This window comes from Erithacus rubecula, assembly GCF_903797595.1.
Source record: "Erithacus rubecula genome assembly, chromosome: 3".
Lineage (NCBI taxonomy): Eukaryota > Metazoa > Chordata > Aves > Passeriformes > Muscicapidae > Erithacus > Erithacus rubecula.
In genome coordinates this window covers 99,559,758-99,585,467 of record NC_136689.1, presented here as the reverse complement: position 1 = coordinate 99,585,467, position 25,710 = coordinate 99,559,758, and the positions used below count along the sequence as shown (strand labels likewise).

General features: G+C 40.8%; 1 protein-coding gene across 2 annotated transcripts in view; it reads left to right on the top strand.

Annotated features, from left to right (window-relative positions):
- LOC306799559 (uncharacterized protein) overlaps positions 1-25,710 on the top strand; it is a 33,084-nt gene that overhangs the window by 5,586 nt on the left and 1,788 nt on the right. Inside the window, exons 2-6 of one of the 2 annotated variants that reach the window (XM_079300761.1) lie at positions 5,807-5,886; positions 7,509-8,683; positions 13,791-13,927; positions 16,872-17,029; positions 21,659-21,771. In XM_079300761.1, the coding sequence (XP_079156887.1) occupies positions 5,829-5,886; positions 7,509-8,683; positions 13,791-13,927; positions 16,872-17,029; positions 21,659-21,771 (1,641 nt within the window). In that variant the 5' untranslated portion in view covers positions 5,807-5,828. The remainder of the gene's footprint in view (positions 1-5,806; positions 5,887-7,508; positions 8,684-13,790; positions 13,928-16,871; positions 17,030-21,658; positions 21,772-25,710) is intronic. The other variant, XM_079300762.1, reaches the window with a different exon arrangement.

Below are 25,710 nucleotides of genomic sequence, written 5' to 3'. Positions count from 1 at the left end.
CAATTAAAAAGAAGTAAGTTGAGGTTTGTTTTGGGGTTTGGTTTTGTTTGGTTGGTTTTTTTAAATGGTCTTGAGAGATGCTTTCTCTGGTTCTTCAGATGTGCTCCTCTGGAGAGGAGCGTGCTGACATTTAGCAGCTCTGTGACTGCCTCTAGCCCTGCTTGCAGCCCAGGCTGCTGTGGGTGAAGGAGGACTGGATGCTCTGTGCTGGTCAGATATTCTCTGCACCACTTTCTGCTATACTGTTTTCTGCCTGTATCCTTTGATCCTGAAGAATGTCTGTCTTTGAGTCCTTTCACTCTTCTTGTCTGGACAGTGTTTGTGTAATTATCTGATTAGCAAGGCTTCAGGCAGGTGTAAACTAAGGATCTGACAGTGAGTGGCTTGGATGCTCAGGCAGGGTTTGGAAATATGTATATAAATTAAAACTTGAGGGTTTAGCTGTTCAGATACAGTATTCTCTCTCCAAGGCTGGATACTCTGTCACTTAAGACAGACTTCTTGTGTGCTTGTAGAATAAATTTTTAAAAGGAACAAATAATCCATATTTGCTTTTCTAAGTACGTATGAGATATTTAAGAAGAGCCATTAATTTACAGTAAATCCTTTAGACTGTAGTCACTCTGGCTGGATACTGCAGGAGACCATCTTAAGCAGCAGCTGGAGTGATGTAACACAATGTATTTCAGATTAAAGGTTATCTCCTTTATTGATAGCAGGAAAGTAGATACTTAAATTATTCTGGCTTGTGAAATATTGCTGACATCATGGAATCTGTGTAAGTGCAATGAGAAATTGACGTAGAGTAAGGGGGCAATACCTGGACTATGTTGTCACAATCCCACAGCTGTAGGCTTTGTAAATCTGATAGTGCCAAACTTTTGCACACAAAACTTGCTTTCCAATAAAGAAAGAAACACTTCTGCAAGAAATGTCCCTCCTGTGGGGTGTCCACTTGGTCCATGGGTGCTCAGAAGTGCTGGTGCCAAAGGGTGATGGGAGTGCCATGTCTGGCTGACCTGGCAGCAGCTCAGGGTGCTCAGTTGTGGGAGACTTAACCTGAAGATTCTGCCTGAGTGAGGGGTTACCAGAACAGGGTTGTTTTTTCAAATCAGTCTCAAGTTTAGCCCTCCCGTCTGTCAGTTTAATGGGGGCTATGGTGCTGCCTTTGTGAAGGAGTAATGAAGTCAGGGCATCCCTGCAATGTGTGCTGGAGAGCAGCTAATTGTTTGTAACATCATCCTTTTTAATTATAACCTCAGTCTCAGTATTTCAGTTCCTCATGTATCAGAAGTGATGAATCTTACCTTTTTAAAGAATGTTTGCTTGCATAAATGATATGCCTACCTAAAAATCAAAGTAATCTCAAGTGTGTGCTGATTATCTTATGCAAATAATTTTAAGCTTATCTTGGGTAACACACTTGTTTCATTTTAGGGAGCATAAAGATGCACTTTGAAATGCAGACAAATTTGGCCAGATTAATTATACTTTAACTGAGTTCTGCTTCACTTGGGGCTAGGGGGAAGAGGGGTAGCAGGGATTACAATTGAACCAGCTGACAATGTACAGAATATCTGCCTCTGTTACACCTAAAAGATTAGTACAGCATCCAAGATAATTGCTGTTTAATAGCTGCTCAGAGGTCCTCATAAAGAAAAGCAGTGACTGGGACACATTTTATGGATGTATTGGTTTTTTTGCTGCAATGTGAAAGTGGCCCAATGATTGCATGGTTCTAGTCAGTGTAAAGAAACTTCTACAAAAACTCTTTAACACGATGTATAATGATTATAACTCGCAGGGGAGCATGTATTATTTGAGGGAAGATGGTTTATCTTGCATATCTAACACTTTTTCTAATTATAGTGCTTTAAACAATGGCTAATAAAGCAAGCTACACACTCTCATTGAAAAGCTAATAATAACTGCATTTCTCTTCAGAGGAATGGTGGTGTCAGCTTTCCTTCTCCACCAGGTAGTGATGGTCTGTGAGACACAGTAGTCACTATTACATGCATACTGCATGCTAAATGCTGAAACTTTATCCACATACAGATAGGGTAATGGTGGATCATTAAGTACAAGTCAAGCCTTTTTTATCTTTCATCTGTACTCTGGGAACAATTCATTCAGTGTGGTCTGACAAAGTGTGGAATCCTAATGAGCCACTAAGGAAAAAGCAGCTTTGGCAAGTATGTATTGCTCCTATGAGGGGTGCTGTTTCTGCCTCTAATATCTTTCTACCAAACATAAATATTGTTTTTTTCAGCACTCCCAATTTCTCCTCTTTTCCCTCTCCACCCATTTTCCTTGGCTTCCCCTCTGTAGGTGAACAAACCCTTTAAATTTAGCCTTGGTAAAGAATTAGTGGCCTACTGCTAAATAGCAGATTTGAATACTGCTTTTGGAATGCTCATTGGTTATTTTGCTGACTAATTAGGGAAAAAAATAGGCATCACCAAATACAGTATAAGTTTTGAAATGTGTGAGTTGCCTGATTTTGACACTTTTATATGGGGAAAATGGAGCTAATAAGTGCACATGTCAAGAAACTCTGGAACTTCTGTGCCTCTTGATTAACAGTTAATGTTAAACACAAGGCAACAGAAGGATTTACTTCAGTGTAAAGGATTTGGGTTTAGACTGAAAAAACATGTAGCTGCAGACCATGGAACACTGATGTTTTCTGTCTCTGTTGCTGTTGCAGGTTAATTAACTGTGGCTCTGTATTCTCCTATCTTCACCCTTCTTCCTAGCCCTGTATTAAACCTCCAGGAAAATGCACGATGAGACAGGGCCAAATACATCTCAGTAAAACAGTTCTCTTGAAACCATATTTTACAGATAATTTTGAATCGAATTTATACTTGTTCTTCTCTTCTTGCTACCATTTCTCATCAACTGCAATAAAATTTTCCCCTTGTGAGGGTGCAGTAAACTGGTAAGAGGGAGAAACTTGGGTCAAATAATTTATATGTGCTTTTTCTTGATGTAATTTAATTTAGTTTTAATTGATAGGGAATAAAATGAAGAGAGATTGTGGCATACTGTGATGACTTAAAGGATGCAATTTCATATAGAAATGTTGTTTCTAAGGGTATTTATGGCAGGTTCCTTGACCTGTTTCTTCCTTTTCTCCTCTAACGTTGTGATAGCTGAGTGCTGAAAAGGCATTTTAGTAGGAAAACCAGGCATCTGAAATGCCCAGTCTGAAAAGCATGCAGCTACTTTGAAGGGGATGGGAGAGGGAGAAATCAGGCCTGGTGACCCCACAACTATATCATAAGACTGAGGAAGGTAGCTTGTGTAATTGCAGCCTTCTAGCACAGCAGGATGAGGTGGATGTTTTAGGCATAGGTTGCCAGAGGGCAGTATTGCTTAGAGAAAAGGCCTGGGTGCTGCAGGAAAGGTTGCTTGCTGCAAATACCTATTGCTTCATGTACATCAGATTACTTCAGTAAATTGTTAGATTCCTCAGGAAGATGAACAGGGGGAGTGCCAGAGGCCCAGGAAGCCATTCAGATCTTGAATGGCAAAACACAAGAAGTGAATTATTACAGTAGGTATATGTCTATGCTTGAGCAGGACCTTGTAGATCTTCCCTTTATCTCCAGCATTTTAAGCATTCTCTGTGTACCTGAGATGCAAGTCTGCCCCTCAGCTACTGAACTGCAACTGCATCCTGCTCTCCTGCAACTGAGTAATAAGGAGAGACTAAGTAACAAGGCCCATAGATGGACTTTTCTGGGCTTCCCACACCAGTGCTAGCAAACTTGCATGTCACTGTCACAGCTGAGAAGTTTCTGGCCTATCTGATGAGGCAGAGCTGTGTAAAAGCTCTTCTCATGGCTTATTTTCTGTGCAGAGAGGCTGTTTTGCATGCATCAAAGTGGCTGTAAGCAGACATCCTTCAGAGACACCAAGGCAGTGTTACCCAGTCAGCAGTTTCCTGTAGCACTTCTGTGAAGCACAAAATTTATTTCCAGGTAGATGTGAATGTTGCTTGGCTTCCAAGGTTTCTCTATGGGAGCTCAATGCTGGCAAAGCAGTCAGCTGGGCAAAGGGGAAATGCTTTGCACTAGAATTAAAATTTAGAGCAGCAGGGCTGAATTTTCTATTGTCATCCACATTGGGCATTCAATTCTTCTGAGACTGAGGAGGTGAGAAATACCAGACTGGGGTCTGAAGCAGCAAAGACAGGTCTTTGGGCAAATGCTGCCTACATCTTCATGGGACAGGTCAGCTTTCCTTCTGGATGTTCCTGGACCCTTTTGTTCAAGGGTTAGACACAGTTACTATTCCAGTTACTGTTCCCAGCCTTTGGCATGGGACTGTGGCTGGAGGGAGCTTGCATTTGGAGCTTGTGCATTTGTTTCTTCAGAACTGCTGGCTGAGATACAAGGGTCTGCATGAGCTCTGTCTGTCAAAAGGCTGAAAATGGAACAAACTATTTATCTGAAGAAAGAGTTTTCTTAGTGGTTTAAATGTTTTAGATATAGGTGGGTGGTCTTTCTGCCTTATTCAGGACCTCCTAAGGGAACATTTCTGTGCTATAGGGGCAGAACCTTTCCTATTTGTACAGAATGCAGTCTTCAGCTCTTGGCTGCCCGACTTGCACTGGACCTTGCTGTGGGTGGACAAGCACTTGGTGCTGTTGCCTGGTCTAAATGGCTTGGCAGGGCTCAGAATAACTGTTGGAGGGGGACTTGGTGAAAGCCTGAGGCTCTCTGGGATCCTTCTAGCACTTAGCATCTCCAGTGACTTTTTATTTTACACAGGTGCCAAAATGTTTGAAGGACTAAGATGCTGCCACTTCATTAACCTCTGAGTTTAAGGCATAAAAACCTAAGCCCTTAATTCTCAGCTGGATGACAGTCCCACAATGGCTGTAAGGGCTTTCAAATAGTGTAGGGATTCCTGGGTAACAGTTGCATCTCTAGCTCTTTTAGGTGGTGGGATTATCAAATAAAAGTTTTTGGGAGATGTGCACATATGAAGTAATAGAGGCTTAAGAGTGAAATAGTGTAGGGAAAGAACTGTGTAGTATTGATGAGACCACCTTGATGCTATATATTGACAAACCACGAAAATAGTCCATTATCTTGTAAAGGGCACTGGTGCTTCTTTCTATGTGATTCTTCTAAACTCAACCTGAGCTGTTGCATGATCTTTATTAGGGGGATGACAGTCTGTGAAATCCCTACTGAAGGTTACTGAGCAGGCACAAATGCAAGAGAATATGGTTTAAATATTACTTCAGGGTGGGGGGGGAGGTCTAACAAAGCCAACAACAAATGTCCACCACCATGACAGCTTGTTAGAAGTTGTTGCCTGTTATAATTATTTTTCACAGAGCACCATAGACTGAGTGCAAGAGTTTTATTTTTTTAAACTGCTGCTATGTCTCAGCCGTTCACTGCTAGTAAAATGAAGATTTCAGTGAGTATATGATGTTTCAGTGGCATGAATTCTGTCACTCTAGATGCATTAAACTTTCTGACTCACCTACATGTATCTGAATTCTTGTTTACAGAGAATTTAGATACTGCAGTCTCTGAAGATGACTGAGCTATTGTTATGGGTACTTATGAAGGCTTGCATTGGTTTGAGGCTCAATTTACGTGATGATATCTGAAAGAGAAAAATGTCTTCCTTTCTCAAGTACCTTGACTGTGAGGAAGGCAGAGGAGTGTAATGGTGTCTTAGGAGCATTACAAGTACTTCAACTGAATGTGTGTTTTCCAGCAGTTACATGGTTGAGAGGGATTCTCTGGGAGGCTTCAGTATTGTTCTTTTCATTTAGTTCCTCACTTGGACATTGAGGCATGAAAGCAATGGCAGAACTTGTTTTTGTCAAAACTGATGTCAGAGAGATGTTTGCAAGTAAGTTTTGTGCTGTTTCAGGATGAAATACTATGTTAGATTGTCTTTATTGAGGATCATTGAGCTGATTGGGGGTTCTTCATATCCCTGATGAAATATTCTTCCAGAGGAAAAAAAAAAAAACTTCTTTTGGAGTGCAGGCCCAAATATCATGGGTAATAGCTGATTTTATAGCTAGTTTATGACCACAGTGCTTTGCCTCTGGAGAGATTAGATTGGTCTATTTCCATGACCACTTGGCCTCTTACATTTTAAAAATCTTTAGTAGTTTCTCTAAGTCTTTAGATTTAACATAGGCAACAAAATTCTTGAAGTATAATAGATTATATGCAATGTATCTATTTGATTAGGGAAATTGTGTGAAATTAATGCAAGCATTCAAATTTCCTTTGAAAAACAAGTCCCTTCTGTGTAACAAAGTGCCAACATCTGAATTCTGGAAAGAGTATATAATAGCCTTCATGTTTCTTAAGCTTTTCATCTTTAGCCCACTACAAAAATAATGTGGTTTAGTTTTCTTTGTTTTTTTTAAGGAGTAAACTGTACTACCTCTGTCTTGGATTGCCCAACATCACAACATGTAGGTTGTGTGTCAATTTTTTTACACTTTTTCTGTTTAGTTTTGACTTTTTTCATGGTTGTGGGTTTTGTGGGGGTGGGAAGGGATCTAGTTTTCCTGTAAAATTTGAACAAACATTTTGGTTGTCTTGGAGAGCAGATCTATGAAAAATATCTGCCTACCTCTTATAGCTTCAGGGGAAAAAACTGTGTTGCCATGACTTGGATGGACTTAGTCAAGGCCAGTCATAACCTGGAGTGTGAAATATTTTTCTCATACAGATGAATCCTATTTGGTCTGTAGAATTAATTTGCTTAGAAATCTTTAAAAAACATTGTTTCTGTTGAGTCCAACTGAGCTACATTGACCAATTGAGAAATGATCTTGGTTTTTTGGGTTTCTGTGGCGTTAACCTCTGAATTGAAGAGGAAAAAATCAGTTTGCTCTTTCAGTACCTTCACTGCTTGTATCTATACAGTATGGATGGGAAAAGCATCTCCCCCTGCAACTTTACTGAAGGGTAAAAAGGAAAGGAGACAGAGTGAATGGGATGTACTAAGACAAATAGGGATCTGGCAGGAGTTTGCTGTAGAAAAACTGTAATATACACAGGAAAGAAAGTAGTGTGTGTAGTCTGATTAGATGGTGACATGCTGCAGTTACAGGAGACCAGAGCTTCAAGGGCAATCTTATTTCTGTATGCATTCAGCTTCAGAGTCTGGCTAAGGCTATTTTCAATCTCTGTGAGTAACTACCTCTAGGCAACACACCTGCAGTCCCTTGATAAGACCTCTGTCTCTGTGGTGCTGCATGCTGTGAAATGGTGTACTCATGCTTTAAAGCATGGGAGACCTAATCAGGGCAAGAACAGAAGGCAAGACCACAGTACAGTCACTGGAAGCAGTAGCTCAGCTTTCAGTCAGGCTCTCCAGAAGTTTTTAGGCTGAGCTGTTTGACCGGGTTGAAGCTCCCCTTTTGTGAATACAACTGCAGAGCTGAACCCAGACTGAACTATTGCAAGAATTTTTTTTTAATAACTGCTAAGCTTTTTTTTTTTTCCCAGGTCCTTTAAAAAAGTACTTCAAGCCCCAAAGAAAGAGGAGGAGGATTTTGGACAATCTCCAGCCTAGAAGAAGAAAGCTTTGGTATCATAAAATGAAGGTGATAAAACAGGAGTTGAGCAGGAACTGGCATCAAGAGATGGTTCAGGTAGATGGAAGTCCAGAGGGAGCTCAGCCTCAAGAGGTGGCCCAGGAACATGTTCAGGTGGATGAAAGCCCAGAAGGAACTCGGCAACTCTGCTCACCAGTGCAGCTGGAGCCAGGAGATCATCCCTCAGCAGCACAGCTACTGCCTCCTGCTCAAGAGCCACAGGGAGGGATTGATATCCATGTGCACCCCCAGGGACAGCCAGTGCAAGGGGGCATGGCCCCAGGCACAGGAGCACAGCCAGCAGAGTCAGGGTGGGAGCTCCCCAAGGTGACTGTGCAGGTGCAGCCGCAGGGCAGGGGCCAGGGGTGGGGCTGCCCAGAGGTGACTGTGCAGGTGCAGCCTCAGAGACCAAGCCCAAGGTGGGAGCCCCCAGCAGTGACTGTGCAGGTGCAGTTACAGCAGCAGGGCCCAGGGCCATCTCTCCCACAAGTAACTGTACAACTACAGCCCCAGGAGTGGGGACAAGGCACTGCTGGCATCAAGGTCACAGTGCAGCTGCAGCTGGGCTGTGACTCAGAAGAGGTAACCCACCTCCAGAGCCAAGGTGAGGGAGTGCTAGATAATGGAGAACAGTGGACCCCCCCAGACAATCAGGGAAAGAGGATGACAAGATCTGAAAGTGAGAGAGATCTTGCTGTGGTGGAGCTGGTGCCACGGGGGATTCTGAGCCAAAAACAGGATCAAGGAGAGGTGGAAAAAGCCCAGCAGGACCAGAGCCAAGAGGAAGGAGCAGAAGTGGTGGAGCTGCAGGACATGGAGGCTGGAAACAAAGCGGACCTGAAAGGGATGGTGGCAGAGGAACAGATGCAGGACCAGAGCCAAGAGCAGGAACAGCTGAAAGCAGACTTGTCTCTGCAAAAGAAAGACCAAAGAAGTACAGAGATGAGACAGGACCAAGGCAATAGTCAAGAAGGGCCCAGGGGAATTGTGGAAAACCAGAAGGAAGACCTAGGACAAGAACTATCTAAGAAACGTCGAAGAGAGGCTCCAAATTATTTTGTTGCCATTCCAATAACAAATGATCAGGTAATTCAAAGTAGCTGTTCTATTCAAAATCTTGACTTATGCCTAATTTCTTGTCTTGATTGCAAGAGCTGTTAACAAGCCAAGAGTGATCAAATTCTGCCTGCTTACCTCAAGTGGTTTGCTTGGTTTGGGATGAAGTTAACTTCCTCATAGCAACCCTTAGGTGCTGTGCTTTGTTTTTGTAGAGAGAGCTGTGTTGATACACATCCATGTTTTAGCTACTACTAGGGGAAAAAAAAATCACTTCTGTGGTTGCCACTGCCCTTACTATAGTATCTGAGGTGGTGTCCCTCATCACTAGTATCTTCTAATCTTTTTTTTCAAATAAAAGGTCTGGCTTTCATCATCTTGTGTTGTCCAATCCTACATTTTCTTAGGGCTGTATTTATCTCAAGGGTATTGATTCATTTGTTCATCTCTTTCCACTGAAGTGCACAATGGAGAATGATAATTTCCTTCTTTTTTTATTTTTTTTTTCAGAAGATTACAGAGAATTGATCTGGTTTTTATTCATCTTTTATCCATCTTTTATTAGGACTAGTAAATTTGTCCTGAGATCCTAGATGAATTGTTAATTTCAAGAACCCATGTGTGCAGTCTATATGCTCATACTTCAAGGTGTGCTGTACTCTGTGACTCCCATGTTTAAGCAGTGTTGGAAAAAGCAACAGATTATGTAACCTCCATAATGTTAAACCAAGGTGCAGTGAACAGTGGAGATAAAAATAGACATATTCTCTTCTAGTGGCTGTATGGGGGACCTAAAGCCTTCCAGTTAACTCAGTGAATGCTGCTTCTGAAATCTATCATATATTCTTGTAGGGATTGGCTGCTACAGGCCCTGTACTATGATCCATGGAAGCAAATTCCGAAAGTTATACAATAGTTGGAAAGACAAATTTTACACTTTATTTACTAGTTAGGAGCTTCAAATGAGTCTTACATAACTTCTGTACAGCTCTCTGTACTTGGAAAGAAAGGGGAAGATATTGGCTCACCTTGAAATACTTATTCCCATTGTGTTGCTATGAATATTGAAGCTCATACAAAGCCTTCTGAAAGAAGAATATGGCATGTCTCATTTCCAAAGCAGCGCTGTCAGTGTCTTTATGGGCAGGTTTTTTCACCCTTTAGCCTTTCAGACAACTGTGACCTGCTGATGGCAATGTTTTGTTTGCAGCTGCTCAAGGTGTGCAAAAGCAGAGCTTTCACTTTTTCCCAGTATCTGCTGTTATCCTGAGGGAGCTTGGATAAGATTCTGTTCCAGCATTGTGAAACAGTAGCATTGTGAGGTGGGACATGCCCCATGCCCTTTATCTAGAGGCAGCAGATGACTATATACTCCAAGATATTATGAAGAGAAATGAAAGCCTTGAGATGCCAAGACAATGAACAGACTATTCCACCTGACAGAGAAAGGCAGGGGAAAGTCTTAATTTAAATCAAAAACTACTGTGCCCAGCTAGCATGGCAAAATGGAGAAGCTGTATATAAATTGTGTCAATTGCTAATATTTATATTATAAATATGTATCTTTATCTTTTCCTACAAAGAAAATGTTAAAGACGAAACCTGAATATTCACTTGTATGAACAGAGTGAAAATACAACATTCTGCTTCTGCTAGTAGTTTATGGTGCAGTTTCCAATGAAGCAAATAGATATTGTTTATTGCAATATATAACTTGATTTCTTTTTTTCCCTCTGGTTTAAGCTTTCATGTGGTATCTGGCATGGCTATTTATGCTGCTGAAAGGCAATCATTAAGTAGGATTGATGTATCTGGTCTACAGAATTTTTCCTTTATTTTTCACCCAGTGTGACAAGCAGTTGCAGTACAGTAGTTTGCTTTGGCAGGCTTCTGAGTTTTTGTTTTTACCTAAGTTAACTGTAAAAATACTTATGCATGTGTTAGAAGGAGATGTCAAAGGTGCCTTCCTCTTGGTAGGCAATTATTTTTTCTGGCTTTGTCTTGAGCAGAATGATCTTTGAAGGTTATCTGGAGGATGGCCTCATATGACTTTAGTGATTCCTACATATGACTGGCTTTTGAGAGGTGAACAAAAGTGCAGAGCACATCAGGAAGATAAATGCCAGGAAGGGAAAATAACTGTGTAAGCTGAAGACAATGTTGGCAGATGAACAAATGGGTATGAAGTGGGCAAAGAATAAATCTAAGCTGGAAACTGGAAAGTTTCCTGCCATCTGAGGAATGAGATCATGGAACAGCTCGAAGGGTCATGAATGCTTAACTTATTCTGCTATTTTAATGAGATTTGAATGTCTTAATATATGGCCTGGGACCATATCCTGTGCAGCCCAATGAATGTCTCTTCCTTCTTTTTCTTTTCTCCTCTTTCAATTCTGGTCTTGCAGGTTTTGCTGTGCTCATGCCAGCTCTGTTAATCTGGCTGCACTGACATCCCTGGTTGGATGCTTTGCCCAAGATAGTCTGTGTTCCTATTAAGTGCTACTCTTAAGGGTGGCAGTGACCTGAGACAGTCCTGTGTGAGGCCTTGAAAGAAACACTGAAGAGAGCAGCTCTGTAAGTTTGGTATGTGTGAGTAAGGAAATCTTAGAATGGTTTGAGTTGGAAGGCACCTTAAAGGTCATCTAGTTTCAACCCCCCTGCCATAGGCTAAGATGCCTTTCACTAGACCAAGTTGCTCAGAGCTCCATCCAATGTGGCTGTGAGTACTTCTAGGAATGGGGCATCTACAACCTCTGGGCAACCTGTTCCAGTACCTCAGCACTGTCACAATCAATATTTTTTTCCTAATATCTAATCTAAACCTACTCTTTTTCCAGTTTGAATCCACTTTTTCCTTGTCCTGTCACTCCATGCCTTTCCATCTTTCCTGTAGTCTTGCTTCAGGTCCTGAAATGAAGTAATTGGGTAACTCTGAAACCCTTTCTTTTCTAAACAATTGTCTCAGCCTTTCCTCACAGGAGAGGTGCTCCATCCCTCTAATCTTGGTGTATCTCCTCTGGACTGATCTCAATCCATGTCTTTTCTGTGCTGGGGGCCCCAGAGCCCAGTGCAGCACCACAGGTGAGATCTCTTCAAATGGAATGGAGAGGTGGAATCGCCTCCCTAGACCTGCTGGACAAATGTGTGTGTGTGTACACATGTACATGCACATCTAGCAGTGTTTTGACAAACTTAGATGCTTTTACCTCTAATACAGACATTTCTGACCTCACTGACCATATAACTTGGTTGTCTGCTACTCCATAGACCTTGTCTATTTTAAGGGATTTAAAATCTGCTGTTAGTGTTTTGGGAATAATTATTTTACCTTAACTATTTAAGAGAGCTCTCTAGGTGGTAGGGCCTAGGGCTGTCAACATTTTTCTCCCTTTCAAGAGGATAAAGGAAAAGTCCTTTTCCAGTCCTGGTGGATTCACAGCCCTTTGTTCTTTGTGTTGGAAGCAGGGCTCCAGGAGGCTGGAGTGGATTAAAGCTAAGAATGTTATAGTCTCAGGCTTTCAGTACTCCATTTTAAGTGCTTCCTTCCTGCCCCTCACTTACCGAAAAACTCCCAGCTATCCCATCACTTACACAGCATTTATGGAAGAGTGCTAAAGACTGATGCACCAAAAAAAAGTGTAGGGTAGACTGTTCCCATGGGAATGGGCGCAGGAAGTCGTGAAGGATTTCTGTGAAGGTAAGAAAAGACATTAACAATCCTCTGTCATGGTTAAATATTTATGCAAGAAAATTTCACTCACTCAGCTTTCCAGATGTCTAAGCCTCAAACTGAAATGCAAAGGGGTCTTCTTATTTGAAGGATGTTCTTGGAAAGATTGGATGAGGGAGAACAACAGGGGGCTCTTCTGTAGAATTACTGTTAATACTTAGCCTAGTCTGTTGAAGCAAAGGTTGTAGTTTGTGTGGTCAGATAGCTTGATGGCTTGATTCCTGCTCAATGTTTTCACAATCTAAACATATACTGTAAATAGCAGGCAGCAATAAATTGTGCTTTGGTTGCAGTAGGAATTAACTTAATGTTAGTCAGTGATGTGTTTGTCACAGTGACAAATGCACTGTAAGGGCTGGTGAATACAGGGAGTTTGTATCTTCAGATGGTTATTTCAATTGTGTGTGGCTTTTATCCTCATGTTTATCGGGAACTTGCTATGCTAATCTCTTCTGATTTGCAGGTTGTGTGAACTATTTACTGGGGTGAATATTGGCTTATGAAAAAAGATTGCAAAATAAAAGCATATTGACCCAGCTGTTGCTATCTATGTAAGAATAAAGGGGAGCTCTAACATGTGTGAGCACCTAGGCATGTAAGGCAGAGTTTGGCAAGTGAGATTTTTCAGAGTTTAATTTAATTTTCAGAGGTTGCTCTGAAAATCTATAAATGATTTCTCTGTAGCTTGGACTTCTGCCAGACACTTAGTACCTGTGGGAATGAATTCTTCTCTCTCCTGCCTGTTCCCATGTCTGGCTTATAAACCTTAACAGCACATCTTGGGGGGGAAAAAAAAAAAAATCTTTGGAGTCAATTGTGTAAAGGCACAGATAGATCCACAAGAGCCAGGAACACAGTTCCTGAGAAACACTAGCTCAGAAAAAACATGTTTACCCAGCCAATCTACTTTGTTTGCTGCTACATTTTCCTTTTGGGAAGGGATATCAGTTTCATCTCTGATCAAACTTGTAATCAGAAAATGGTGCAAAATTAATTATGGAAATGCTATTTAATTTCCACAGTCTATTAACAACTGACAACTGCATGGAGATCACATTAATATTTACACAGTGCTGTGAGCTTTAATCTAACATGCTTAGGGTCAGATTCACACCTACTTTAAGGTCTAGGGCTTCTGGTTCACAGGAGAGCTATGAATTTAGCCTGGAGACTTTAAAAAAGGAAAACAGATAAATCAATTCCTGAAAATTTAAGTATGAAAGTGAAAGTTGCTATATGATAGATCTGGGATGGAGAGGAGAGGATGGTGGCTTTGTGGATTCCTGGCTTAAACACTGAGTTGGATTTTTGGGTGTGTAAAGCTTCAGCATTCTGAATTTTTCTGGTAATATATAGGCATTCAAAAATGAAAATTTATTTCTCTGCCTTCTGTTTACTCCACTGCAGATTTTGGACAGAATTGAAGATGTTCAAGAACTCATATTCTCTAAAGAGCCTGACCTGTCAAGAGCTCTTCTTCCTGTTCAAACTATGCACCTTACTATAATAGTAGCTCGTCTGGGAACCGAAGAAGAGGTGAAAAAGTAAGAATCCTCCCAAATTCAAGAGCAGCTAATTTTTCTGTAAATGTTGTAGTCTTACTGCTGCTATTGTGAATCATTATGTTTTATTAGAGCCTACACACAATTGTTCTTGAAATTTTTTTGATCTGTTGCTGGCTTGCTTTCAGTACCTGTGGGTAATGATCTTTACAAAAGCTAGCTGTGATGCATCAGAGATAGAAATTTTCTTATCTGCCGTGGAGTGAAGAGAAAAAGCAGTGTGGTTGTAAATAGTATTACTGCTTTCTTACCGTGTTGCTAGCACAAATTAGTTCAACAGATGTAAGATTCCCTGAGCTGCTGTCTTTTGAGAAACCACAGCTTTTCAGATCAGCCATACTTTCATCAGCTGGAAAATGTTAGCTGTTGAAATGTTGCATTAAGAAGCAAACAAAAAAATCTGCTAGTTCCTTCCTGAGCTGCTCTCCTGTTCAAGCTGTGGGCTGTCACTGGGGCCCTGTGAATTAAGATGGAGTTAATTGACAGATGACTAAGAAAGCTACCCTGTGGTCAGGAAGGCTAGGATTGATAGAAAGGTCCAGAAAATGCCAGTCTGCAGTTTTCTCTCTAAGCCTGATCTTACTGTACCACACTGGGAAACCTGGAACTCCTTGACATGAGGAGGCAGAAAGGAAAGGCCCTTATGTGCCTGGGAAGGCATCATGTGATAAGGTGGGAACCTGGTGAGAACAGCCCTTTCTCCCAGCATGGGAATAAAAACAGGCCTCAACACCATATGAGTGTCACACAGGATCTGCTTGAGTGTGAAGCAGAATGCCTAGCTGGAAAGGTGTCAAAAAACCCAACATGACTAGAAAAAAGCTCTTCTGCCCATACAGTCAGCACCAGTTAAGCATGAATTAAGATGCATATGACAGCTTTGTATGCACCTTATTTTAAAATTGCCAGCTTTATTTTTCATTCCAGAGACTTTTTTGGAGGGTCTGAGGAGAAAAAAATTGGAGTGTTATATGGGTTAAGGAGACATGCAGAAGGTAGTGTGCAGTAATTCACACATAGAATGCTGTGCCACTGTTGCTGACTGGGCAGGCTGACATCCCAGAGGATAGGAAGCTAGTTGAGAGCAGCAATCAAAATGGTAATCAATTGGTTAGGCAGGTGAGTGGAGCTAAGTAGTGCTAATGAACTTAAGAGTGGATGTGTGTCTGTAATGTAAAAGTAATGGACATGCCTAATAAAAAGCAAATCATCCTTGCCAAATATTTTTCATCCTGTATCTTTTACCTACTTACCTAGCTCTTCTAGATGAAGCTGAAGTTCAATGGCTACTGCTCTGTTCTGTCATATGAAAGACCTGCCTTGAACTTAACTATTTCTCAAGCTAGCAGCACTGCTGATACAGCTGGCCTAGCCCCCACAGTGGGAGGGGAGGCATCTTCAAATCTCTGGGCAGAAGCTGGAGCAGAACTTTTTACATTGACATAGGACAAGGGGGAATGGCTTCAGGCTGGAACAAGAAATTCTCTACTACAGTGAGGCCCTGAACAGAGAAGTTGTGGACAGACCATCCCTGGAAGTATTCAAGCAGTTTGGATGGGGCTTTGAGCAGTCTGGTTTACTGGAAGGTCTCCCTACCCATGGCAGGAAGGTTGGAACTAGAGGATATTTAAGGTCCCTTGCAACAGAAAACCATTTGATGGGAGAAGTTGTCTCAGCAGTATTTAATTTTTGCTTAGGCATTATAAACTTAAATGAATGGCTAGATTAGCCATGCTTGTTAAGGTGGAAAAATTATAATCCTCTTCAGAGAATTCACTCTTTCCAACTTCAGCCCTGTCCTTCCTATATCTTTATCTGCTGAGTCCCCATGAGTCTTGGAAAGAATCTACTCTTATGCCACTGTAGCTGGAGTCAAATGTAGTAGTGGGGATTGTTCATAATGTTGGCTGAAGTGGCCCCTGTGTGTATTAGACATGCTTTAAATCCCCCCTTTTAAAGGGGATTAGTTTGTACTATGTGGGTTTTACTGCCTGGCTTCTATTTGGATGTTACACAGGTCTAAGATTCTTGGAGAGTGGAATGAATGCAGTCAAAACTTGCTCTAGCTGTAACAATAAAGTAGATGTGGCTGCAGGCCCAGTAACCTATGGGATAGTGTTCTGCATTCCTTAGTCAGTCCTTAGCATGCTGCAGTTTGTTGGAAGTATGAATCCTTAGTAGAAGGCTTCTGGTCAAACTCTGAAGACTGTCAGGATCCCCTTCCTGAGACACCAGGGCAAAGAAAGGAAGGCATGGACACCTGTAAAACTTCAGATGGTGTTAAATTACTGGAGTTCTTGGTGTCCACATTTAGGAGATTGTTTTATACTTTTTCTGTGTATTTAAGAAAAAAAAAATTTCAAGTACTAAAGTCTTTTGATAATTCACTTTTTTGAGATTTGTGCACAGCAAGGTGTATGTCTAAACTTTGACATTGGACACAGAGCTGAGAACATAACCATCAATTTGATATTTTGTTACCTAGCCTGGAATAGGATATAATGGAGGAAAATACTAATTTTGCTTCAGGTGGGAGAATGAATTTGTTTTAGTTTAAGAATAAAATTAGTCAACCAGTTAAGATGACAGTGATAAACTTTTAAACTGCATGACACAAATATAGGTTTAGTTTTATCCCTTTTGATTCTTCAGTAGCATATATTCAGAGCTTTTCTGGAATGTTAATATTTTGAATGCTCACTAACAAACTCACTTCTAGTATATAAACTAAGGTTCAAGTGAGAAACGTAGCGTATTTGAAATTTTCTAACTGTTACAAAAGAGTTAGCAGTGAAATATGTGATACTTTGCATAGCACTGCAGAGTAGTCAAAATCAGGTATATTGACTGGCATTAAAAATAAAACAATATTTCCACATGTAAAACTCTCATAATTTTCAGCATTTTTATATTGATTATTTTTAAGGGCTGTTCTGGCACTGATGCAAAGCAAGACTAAAGTGGAAGACATCTTGCAGGGCAGAGACCTTAACTTGACATTCCATGGGATTGGAGAGTTTAACAACCAAGTGCTATATGTGAAAATGTTGGAGGAAGACCAGAAAATGCTGAACAGAATTGCAGGTAAGTACAAAACCTCATTCTCTAGCACTTGTGATAAACCAGTTTGTAGAGTCCATCAGCTCCCATGAGCACTGCTCCAAACTGTAGTGCATGACTGTGATGTGCTGCCTTTCCTCTCACCCCCTCTTTCTTAATTGTTAAATATGAAGTCAACAGCTGGATTCCTGGAGAGCAATAGGCCTCAAACAGGTTGTCTGTGTTGTCCTATGGGACAGGTGAGGTGCACAGATATTGATGTGAAGATCACCCAGCAAGGCTAACTCAACCTGCCCTGCAGCTGGGCTCTCAGAGGTCTGAGGTGTGCACAGTGTTCAAAGCAACACCTCCAGCTGAGGATCTCTTCGTTCTAATAAGAAAACCTATTAAGTGTTGGTCCCAGCTGAGTATGCAAGAACTTCCTTTAAACTGGAATATGCATGAAATTAGAAGTACATATGGGATGAGGGGTGACAAAAATCAGTGTTTGTCTACATGTGTGTGTAGCATCAGCAAATCAGTCTCTTGCTTCCCCTGTAGAAGATGAAACAGAAGTGTTAGAATAGCTTGTGCTCTGCTCTAATTTCCCAAAGCACTGATGGCTCTGAGATGTTCCAGACCTTTGATCTGCTTACATGCACCCAAGTACAGTTTCAGAGGGGCTGGATACTTTATTCTTCCTCCCTACTCAGTTCTGCTTTTAGGACTTGCTTTAGCCTGCAATGCAGAACCTAATCTGTGTCATGGGCTTCTATTCCAACAGAACAGAAAGAATCAATATACATTATTTTTCCTTTCATAGTAAGCAGAAAGGAAGCATAGCTCAATTAATGCTTTTTAAAGGGGCATGCGATACAAAGACACTGTAGACTTCAAAGAATGATTCACAGAGCAGTATGTTTTCCTTTTTGTTGATGTTATTTCTGACCTCTGGTTCTCAACTTTGATATAAGAGGTCTGTTCTCTTATCCTCCTATTTATTTTACCTGTTAAGTAGTCAGTGTTATAACTAGACAGAGGATGCCTTTTATGAACAGCTTCTTTGCCTCAGCTATGTAAAATTAGCCACTTCATGATCCATTACTTCTTGCTTGACTCTGGCCTTTGCTTCTCTTATTGTTCCATCCATCCCAAAGCTAATTTTGACTCAAAACAGCTGTACTTCTGTTGAAAGTACTCTGATGTTGTCCCTATTTATTAGGATTACAGTCTCAACAAATTTGCCCATGCACAAACTGCTTCTTCATGAGTGTTTAACTGGAAATAATCTCAACTAAAAGTTAACAAAGTAGAAGGCAGATAATGCAATTTCCTACAAGATCATATTTGGTATGTGCCTGTCTACAACATATGTAATATTCAGTGCTATTGAAATAATGGGCTGATTGACTCTTAATAACTTGTTTGGCTGTTTTGAGTTTTTGGCTGCCTTGGCTTTTTCCTCACTCCTGAAAGATACAGAAATGAGCATCTCACCCCTCATCTTAAAGTGTCTGGTGTTCCCTGGACTCATTGTCTTACCTAACTGAGAATTTTGTTCCCAATGAGTCATACCATGCAAGGTCAATCTTTATCATGCTATTTTATCACCATCAGAAGTGTTCAATTTTGGTTCTACAGAATGTGTGCTATGATGCACTTTAAATATAATCTTGGGCCTGCATTAACTCTAAAAGCCATTGCAATAGTGGGTGGCAGATCCTTTATATTCTCTGCCTGGATAACTTGCATCTTTAGGGTTTAGGAAACATGGTATCAAGCTTCTGATCTGAACCCCTTAATTAGATAGAGGAGAAAAAATTTGATTGCAAACTCTGGGAATATTCAGCCAGTACTTATGTTTTTAATGCAATGTGATTGTTCACTGATTGCCTGAAATAATTCCTTGACTGGGAGACAAGCTGCCAGTTTTCAAGCTGTTAACTCTGTTACCAATGATTTTGCTATTCAGAGGGCTGTAGCTTCCAGTATTGTTCTATTCTGCATAACTTCTGACCATTTCTAAAACTTAATGAGTCTGGGAGTTATGCAAATATATATCAAAGTCTATCCTTTCAATGACATTGCCAAAGAGAGAGGTTTTTTGTCTCCCATTCTCTCAGCAAATTAATTGTTATATGATGAATAGGTACTTTTTTCTCTTACCTTTTAGTCAATATTTTTGGTTGTCATGAGCTAGGTGTGGATTTTAAATGCTGTCTTTTCAAGCAGCACGATGGGCCAATGATTTAGCTGGCAAAGGTCAAGGCACTCCTGTCAGCAGTCTCTACCTCATCATGCCCTTATTGATGGTTTGTCAGCAAGTTTGAGTTCTGCCTGCTCTAATGAAGTCTTTTAGTCTCAGAAGTGTTCCTGACATTAACCAGGTGACTGGCTCTCTGTTTTTGGTCCTACATTATGGACTTCAGTTTCAAAGTGGAGAGTTAACCTATCTCTAGATCAATTAACTGTGATTAATTGGTAAATACTGAGCACTACTGGGTTTATCTTGGTGCTAGTGACCTCATCCACTTTGGAGAAAAGATACTGCTTGAGATGTCTTGGAACTTTAGTAGGATGTTTTCAAATGAGCTAGAGAAGAGTGTGTCTGGAAAACTGAGTGCCAGCTTGGCATAAGCAGAAAACACATTCAGGAGCCTTGTTCCTATACTGACTTCTTGAAGATGATTGCTGGCCTTGACCTTTCTTTCATCATCTGCTTTTTTGATGAAAACCTGCTCGTGGCACTAAGACCTTTACCTTGTAGTAAGAACTCCTTCCTGCTGTTCTGTAGGCTTGGTGCTGGCTGGTAACCCAGAGGAGATGCCATTTTCAGATTTTTTTTTAGGTTAATATCTTCCTGGTTTCTTTTTATGCAGCTAGGGAGGATTATATGCTGAATGATGGATGTGGGAGGTTTTGGTCTTTTTTTTTTTTTCCCTGAAAGGAGCTTAGCCACTCTTCTACTGTGTTTACTCTCTAAGGCTTGCTGTGCTTTGACCAACTGACATGGGAGCAAATATGCAGATAGCAATATGCAGAAATTCTTCATGTTAATGTGTTCTTTTGACAAAGTACCAGGCGCATTTTAGGGGTTGCTTGATACCTAACCAGGTATCAAGGACTTAGGATCATTTTTAGGTGTCCTAAAGTATTTCCAGCTGGACCTACAGCCAGGCTGTACCTTCTGCAACAGCAGCTGGAGGCCAGGTGGACATTCTGTAGGGCATCTAAAAGGGCATTAGATGCTTGTTAGGACAACTGGATCCTATTCTTTGTGTTTTCCAGATGGAAAATATAAAAAGCAGTTGCCTTGGCAAAGTGATCAGACAGCCCCAGCTGCTGTTCCTTCATAAATACTCTGAGAAGAAACATTTTAAACTATTTATAAGCTAAACACCAAGCCAGCGACCTGGTCTCAGTACAAATGCATATGGCATTTGAACATTTGAACTAGTGAGCACACATGTAGTCAAATTTTCTGATAGGTGGGAAAATAAAATGGAAGCAGGGAGATTTCAAACAAGGCACTCATCAGGTACGTAATATGCACCTTCAACATTGAACCTCCTCCTTTCAGTGTTGAAGCAATTAAGCAGTAGCAAAGGGATCAAAGTGGGGGGGATCTGAATGGGAAAGCCATAAATGCTGCAGGTTTCCATTTTATAATGCTGCCTTTTTTTTTTTTCTGCCCTTCCTTCCTCCCACCCCCCCCCCCCAACTGTTTTATCTGCTTTATACAAACAAGGTATAAAGATTTGTCAGTAAGAAAAATTGCTGGTGAGTACTCCAGCCTTAGCCAAGGCTTTAAGTGTAATTTTGGAATTATTTCTCACTGTTTAAGCACAACTGTTGAACAAGACATCTTCTGGTTTTGCCAGACTTGTAGAGATCTGCCTCATGCAAACCTTACCTTGCTATGCTTGAGACTCTTCATCCCCAAAGTTCATGAAAGACAAGAACAGTTCAGTTTGGTTTGACTTGTCACTAAAATCCTTAGCTGAAAGGCCTTGAATATAAATTGTGGAGTTACTCACAGACACTTTTCTATGAAAGATAAAACCTCATGTCTTTATAAACACATGACTGAGGGTTTTAAGACAACACCATCATAAACACTTTGCATCACATTTATGTCTGGGAAAGGAGTATTATGTTTGTGTGATGTTTCCTCTTGAATTGCTTTAAATGCTGTGGAGTTGTAGTAGTTTTGGGAATCTAGACACTTTTTTTTTTTTTTCTTTTTCCTGGAAGCACTCTGCTTCTTGCATTGCTGTTTGCAGTAACTGGGGAGAATCTATTCTGTCACAGACCCTAGCTGTGGCCACTGGTGGTAGCTGTATATCCTCTCCCTGGCAGGGCTGCCATGGGCAGATGCTTTCTTGAGCTCACCATTTGGTAGGGGGTTTGTGAGTTCAGAAGGAATTGTTTTGCAAACACAGAAGTTTGGATCCAGTCTCAGGTTTACCTCTTATGCCTGTATGTCATGCAGAACTTTGGTTTTGAGTATTTTTATCAATTTTTTCTGTTGCCTGTGGTGGTGCAGCAACTGGTTTCCTGGGGTATGTTTTAACTGTCTTGCTCAAGACAGTGATAGTGACTTTGTCTAACCTCCCTGAAAATATTTTTCCCTACCCCCTCACTGTTACTCATTTCTTTTTTATCTTTTTCCAGAAGCTGTGGAAAAATGCTTTATTGAAATGAATCTTGACATTTCAGGAAGTAAGGACTTCAAACCACACCTGACTTTCCTGAAGCTCTCTAAAGCATCAAGGTTGAGAAGAAGGGTAGGTAACTTGATTTGAGAATATTTTTCATGAGATCAGTTCTAGTGATTACTTTTCTTTCAATGAGATCCTTGGAATCTAAGCAATAATCATAGCAACCAGAGAACAATATAATTTCTTTTTTAAAAAAGCTTGTATGCAGGCTGGTCAACACAGTTGTGTTTGTTCATATCTGACTGGAAGAAATGAGGTCTGTTGCTAATACTGTGCATGGCTCTCATGTAGAGTACAGACAGCTTCCCTTCCATTGTGGCTGGTCAAATCTGCACAAAAAAACCATGTCAAGCTGTTTCCATAGGGCAGGATGGCTTCTGAGCAATATTTGTCTTCTGAGTAATATTTACCTCAGAACAAGATTAATGTCATGTTGGAAGTCAGGCTGGTGCCTTGATTTATACTAGAAATGTGTGATGTGCTTTTCTAACCTTTACTGCAGCATTGTATGGGATTTATCACAAACAATTATAGTAAAAAACAATTCTGATTGCTCATTTCCCAGTGGAATACTGTCCTGCTTGTTTCCAGGAATAATACTTGTATTTATGTATTTATTAGGTCATTATATTGCAAACCTGAAACTCTAGAGGAACATGCAGAAAGGAAAACAGAAAAAGCTATAATAGCTGAAGAAAATGACCTTGTTCAAGTACTTCGTATTGACTTGATATTAGCCTTTTGTATACATGATAAAATCAAAGTTGGCTAGGACTGATAGCTCTGTGCTGGAGGCTTTCTTTTACACTGCCTATAGGGATTTTCATGAGCAGAGGCATCTGCAATGTCTAATGCAAAAAAAACCCTCAAAACAACTATACAGTAGGCACGTAGGAATTACTGTTGACTCTTGTCTGGAGTATTCTCACACTTCCTCTTACTATGAAATTTAAAAATTAGAATTGTAATTTCCTGCATGCTCTCCTCTTTTGATCTCTAGCACTAAATATAGCTTAATCTCACATAACAGTATTTATGTATGCCATCTTCTTGTGTGTATATATATAAATATGCAAGTGTATAGGTCTTTGAATGCTAGAATATCAAGTGGTATGCCCAAAAGTGGATGCAGTATTCCTGATGTGGCCTCTCCAGTGGTGAGCAGAGGGGAATAATTTCTGTCAATCTGCTGGCAGCCTTCCTCCTAATGTAGCCCAGGATACCTCTGGCTGCCTTTGTTGCAAGGACACACTACTGGCTCATGGTCAACCTGGTGTCCACCAGGACCTCTGGGTCCTCTTTCTGCAACACTCCTTCAGAGTCAGCTGTCAGCCTATACCAGTACCTGAGTTCATTCCTCCCCTATGGCTGACCTTTGTGCTCCTTGTTCAGCCTCATGGAGTTCCTGTCAGTCCATTTCTCCAGCCTACTGAGATCTCTGCTTGGCAGTACCCTCTAATGAGTCAGGCACTTCTCCCAGTTTGTTATTAGTGAAGTTGCTGAGGATGTACTCTGCCCCAATATCTAGATCATTAATGAAGATGCTAAACCCAATATTGGCCCCTTGGGTACATCTCTAGTTACCAGCCTCCAGCTAGACTTCGTGCCACCAATCACTGCCATATGGAACTGGCTGTTCAGCCAATTTTCAGTCCACCTCACTGTTCAGCCAGCCAATAATTCATCAGCTTTTCTTATGGAGATCTCACAGCAAACAGTTTCAAAAACCTTCCTGGACTTAGCTCTTCCCTTGTTTACCAAGCATTAATTGTTTCTGTGCAGATTTGTTTTCATGCCCCTTTGCCCCTAAAATACTATTTTACAGACCATGACTGTGAAACTGGAGTAGGGCCACGTGTTGAGTTGATTATTAGGGGGATATGAACTCTAAGTCCATGTACAAACCTCCCTGAGGTTAGTAAGGCTCAACCCCGAACATAAGGCATAATCTCAAAAACCAAGCCAGAAGATTAATGTTTGTGTTTTGAGACAAAGTTGACACTGTCACCTTACTGCATTTCTTTCAAAATATAATATGAATAAAAAGGAGGAAACTGATTACTTTTACAGTATCCCATTTCTAAATAGTGCAGGAGAGAAATCAACCTTCCTAAATGCTAGAAGATGCCAAAGTATGAATAAGACAAAATATCACTTAAGTTATTATGATGCCATCTACTGGCTGTAATTACTTTCTTTATACCATAAATAACTTTCCTTGTAGAAGGGGTGCTGTTTAAGTATCTCAAACAGTTGTAGTGCTTCTTATATGAAGTCTAAGATGTGATTGCTAAGGAAGTTTATATTTTATATCTAAAGAGTACTTTGTTAATGAGAGGTATGTGAGGATACTGGTGATGCAGCTGCAGACCTTATTCTCATTTGTGGGCAAAGAGGAGTTGGCTCTCTAAAACCAATGCTGCTGTAAACTTTCACCTTAAAGTTGTGCATCTTTGGCTTTGGTTGTGTGTCTAAATATCCCAAGAGGCTGGAGAGATTTTGGATTGTGTGCTTTTTATACTGAATAGTTACCAAAGGAGCAGTATGTGCTGTTTGAAGATCAGGTTCAAAATGGGCAGTGTGACTGTGGCATAAAGAAAAAATATGGATTCTTCAGGTGTTTTGACCTCTACCTTTCCAATGAGCCAAAAGGCAGTGTTCACCACTTAAGAGAATCCACTGCATTACTTGTAGTAAGAGCCTTCTCCAGCACACAGGCAAAGAACTTTAGCAGTGTGGGCTGTTAGCCTCTAGTGCTGGGCACTGCCTGATCTCACCTCTGCCAGAGCAAAGCTGTGGATCAAGTGCCTCTGAGCTGAAGTGGAAAATGTTTGTTCATTCCCTTTTATGCTACTTTAAGCAGATACACTTGGTGCAGGTCTGCAAATAGCTGTGGTCTGCCCTGCATTGTGAAAGCATATGTGTTATTTAACAAGTTTTAACAAGCCACAGGTTTGTATTAAAATATTTGCTGCTTTTTAATGGGAGGTCAGTCCTTATCCTGCCCTCTTCTGGCTGCTTGATAAGCTATCTTCAATGATGTGACCTGACTCAAGTTTCCATTTTCCTCCTGAATTACCCAGAAAACAGCCCATGCGCAGTGTGTGTCTGCATTTCAGCAGAACTTGAACCTTGTGGCATTTTGGTGACATGTAGCACCTGACTCCTGAACAGCCTGGCTCTGACTGACACATGGGCATCTCTGGGACACAGAAAAAGTCTGCTGTTGGTTTATTTAAACTTGCAAGTGTTTTAGTCACCTCAGGCAGCAGTGTCTAATGGTTTGATGCATTTATTTGTGAGGCTATTTATATCTGCTTCTATCCAGGTGACTCACTCCTCCCACAATTGCCATGCTGTGCATGTCCACCTGCTAATAAGTCTGTCATTATGATGAAGAAATCTTGTAAAAAATTTTTTTTTTCTTCCTGTGTCATTTGGGAGCAGGTCTGAACAAACTGGTTGAGGAGTTGTTTGAGGCAATGTGCTGCAAGGAGCTCCTTGGAGCCTTGTTAGCTCACATACTCATTAGGTTAGGAGAAGGTGGAGACTATTCTCTGTTGGTTAATGATTCATCTGTCCTTCATTACACCTCCATATGTGCCCCTAGCATATGTGGTTTGTATAAATGCTTGAGGGAGCCCCTTGTATAAATTAGCAGCCTGTTGCTGTCTGAACTAAAGGCCTGGTAACCATGGAATTTTTGGGTTGCTCACCCATCCCTTGTGACACCTGTATAGGTCACTTAGTGCTGCTGTGCCCAAATTTGTTGGGAGGGAGAAGAGCAAATAAATCAGAACTCATCATTTTTGGTCTCGACAGTCATATATTGAAATCATTTCTAAGCATATGCTTTGGTTATGGCAATAGGTGTTACTTTTCTTGGTCTGAAAAGAAAGTGTCAACACTTGAAAACACATCTCTTGGAGTGTACCCTTTCATTTGTGTCATGTCTGTAGCATTTGGCCATTAAAATACTGACAGCAGTTTGGTAGCTGATGAGGT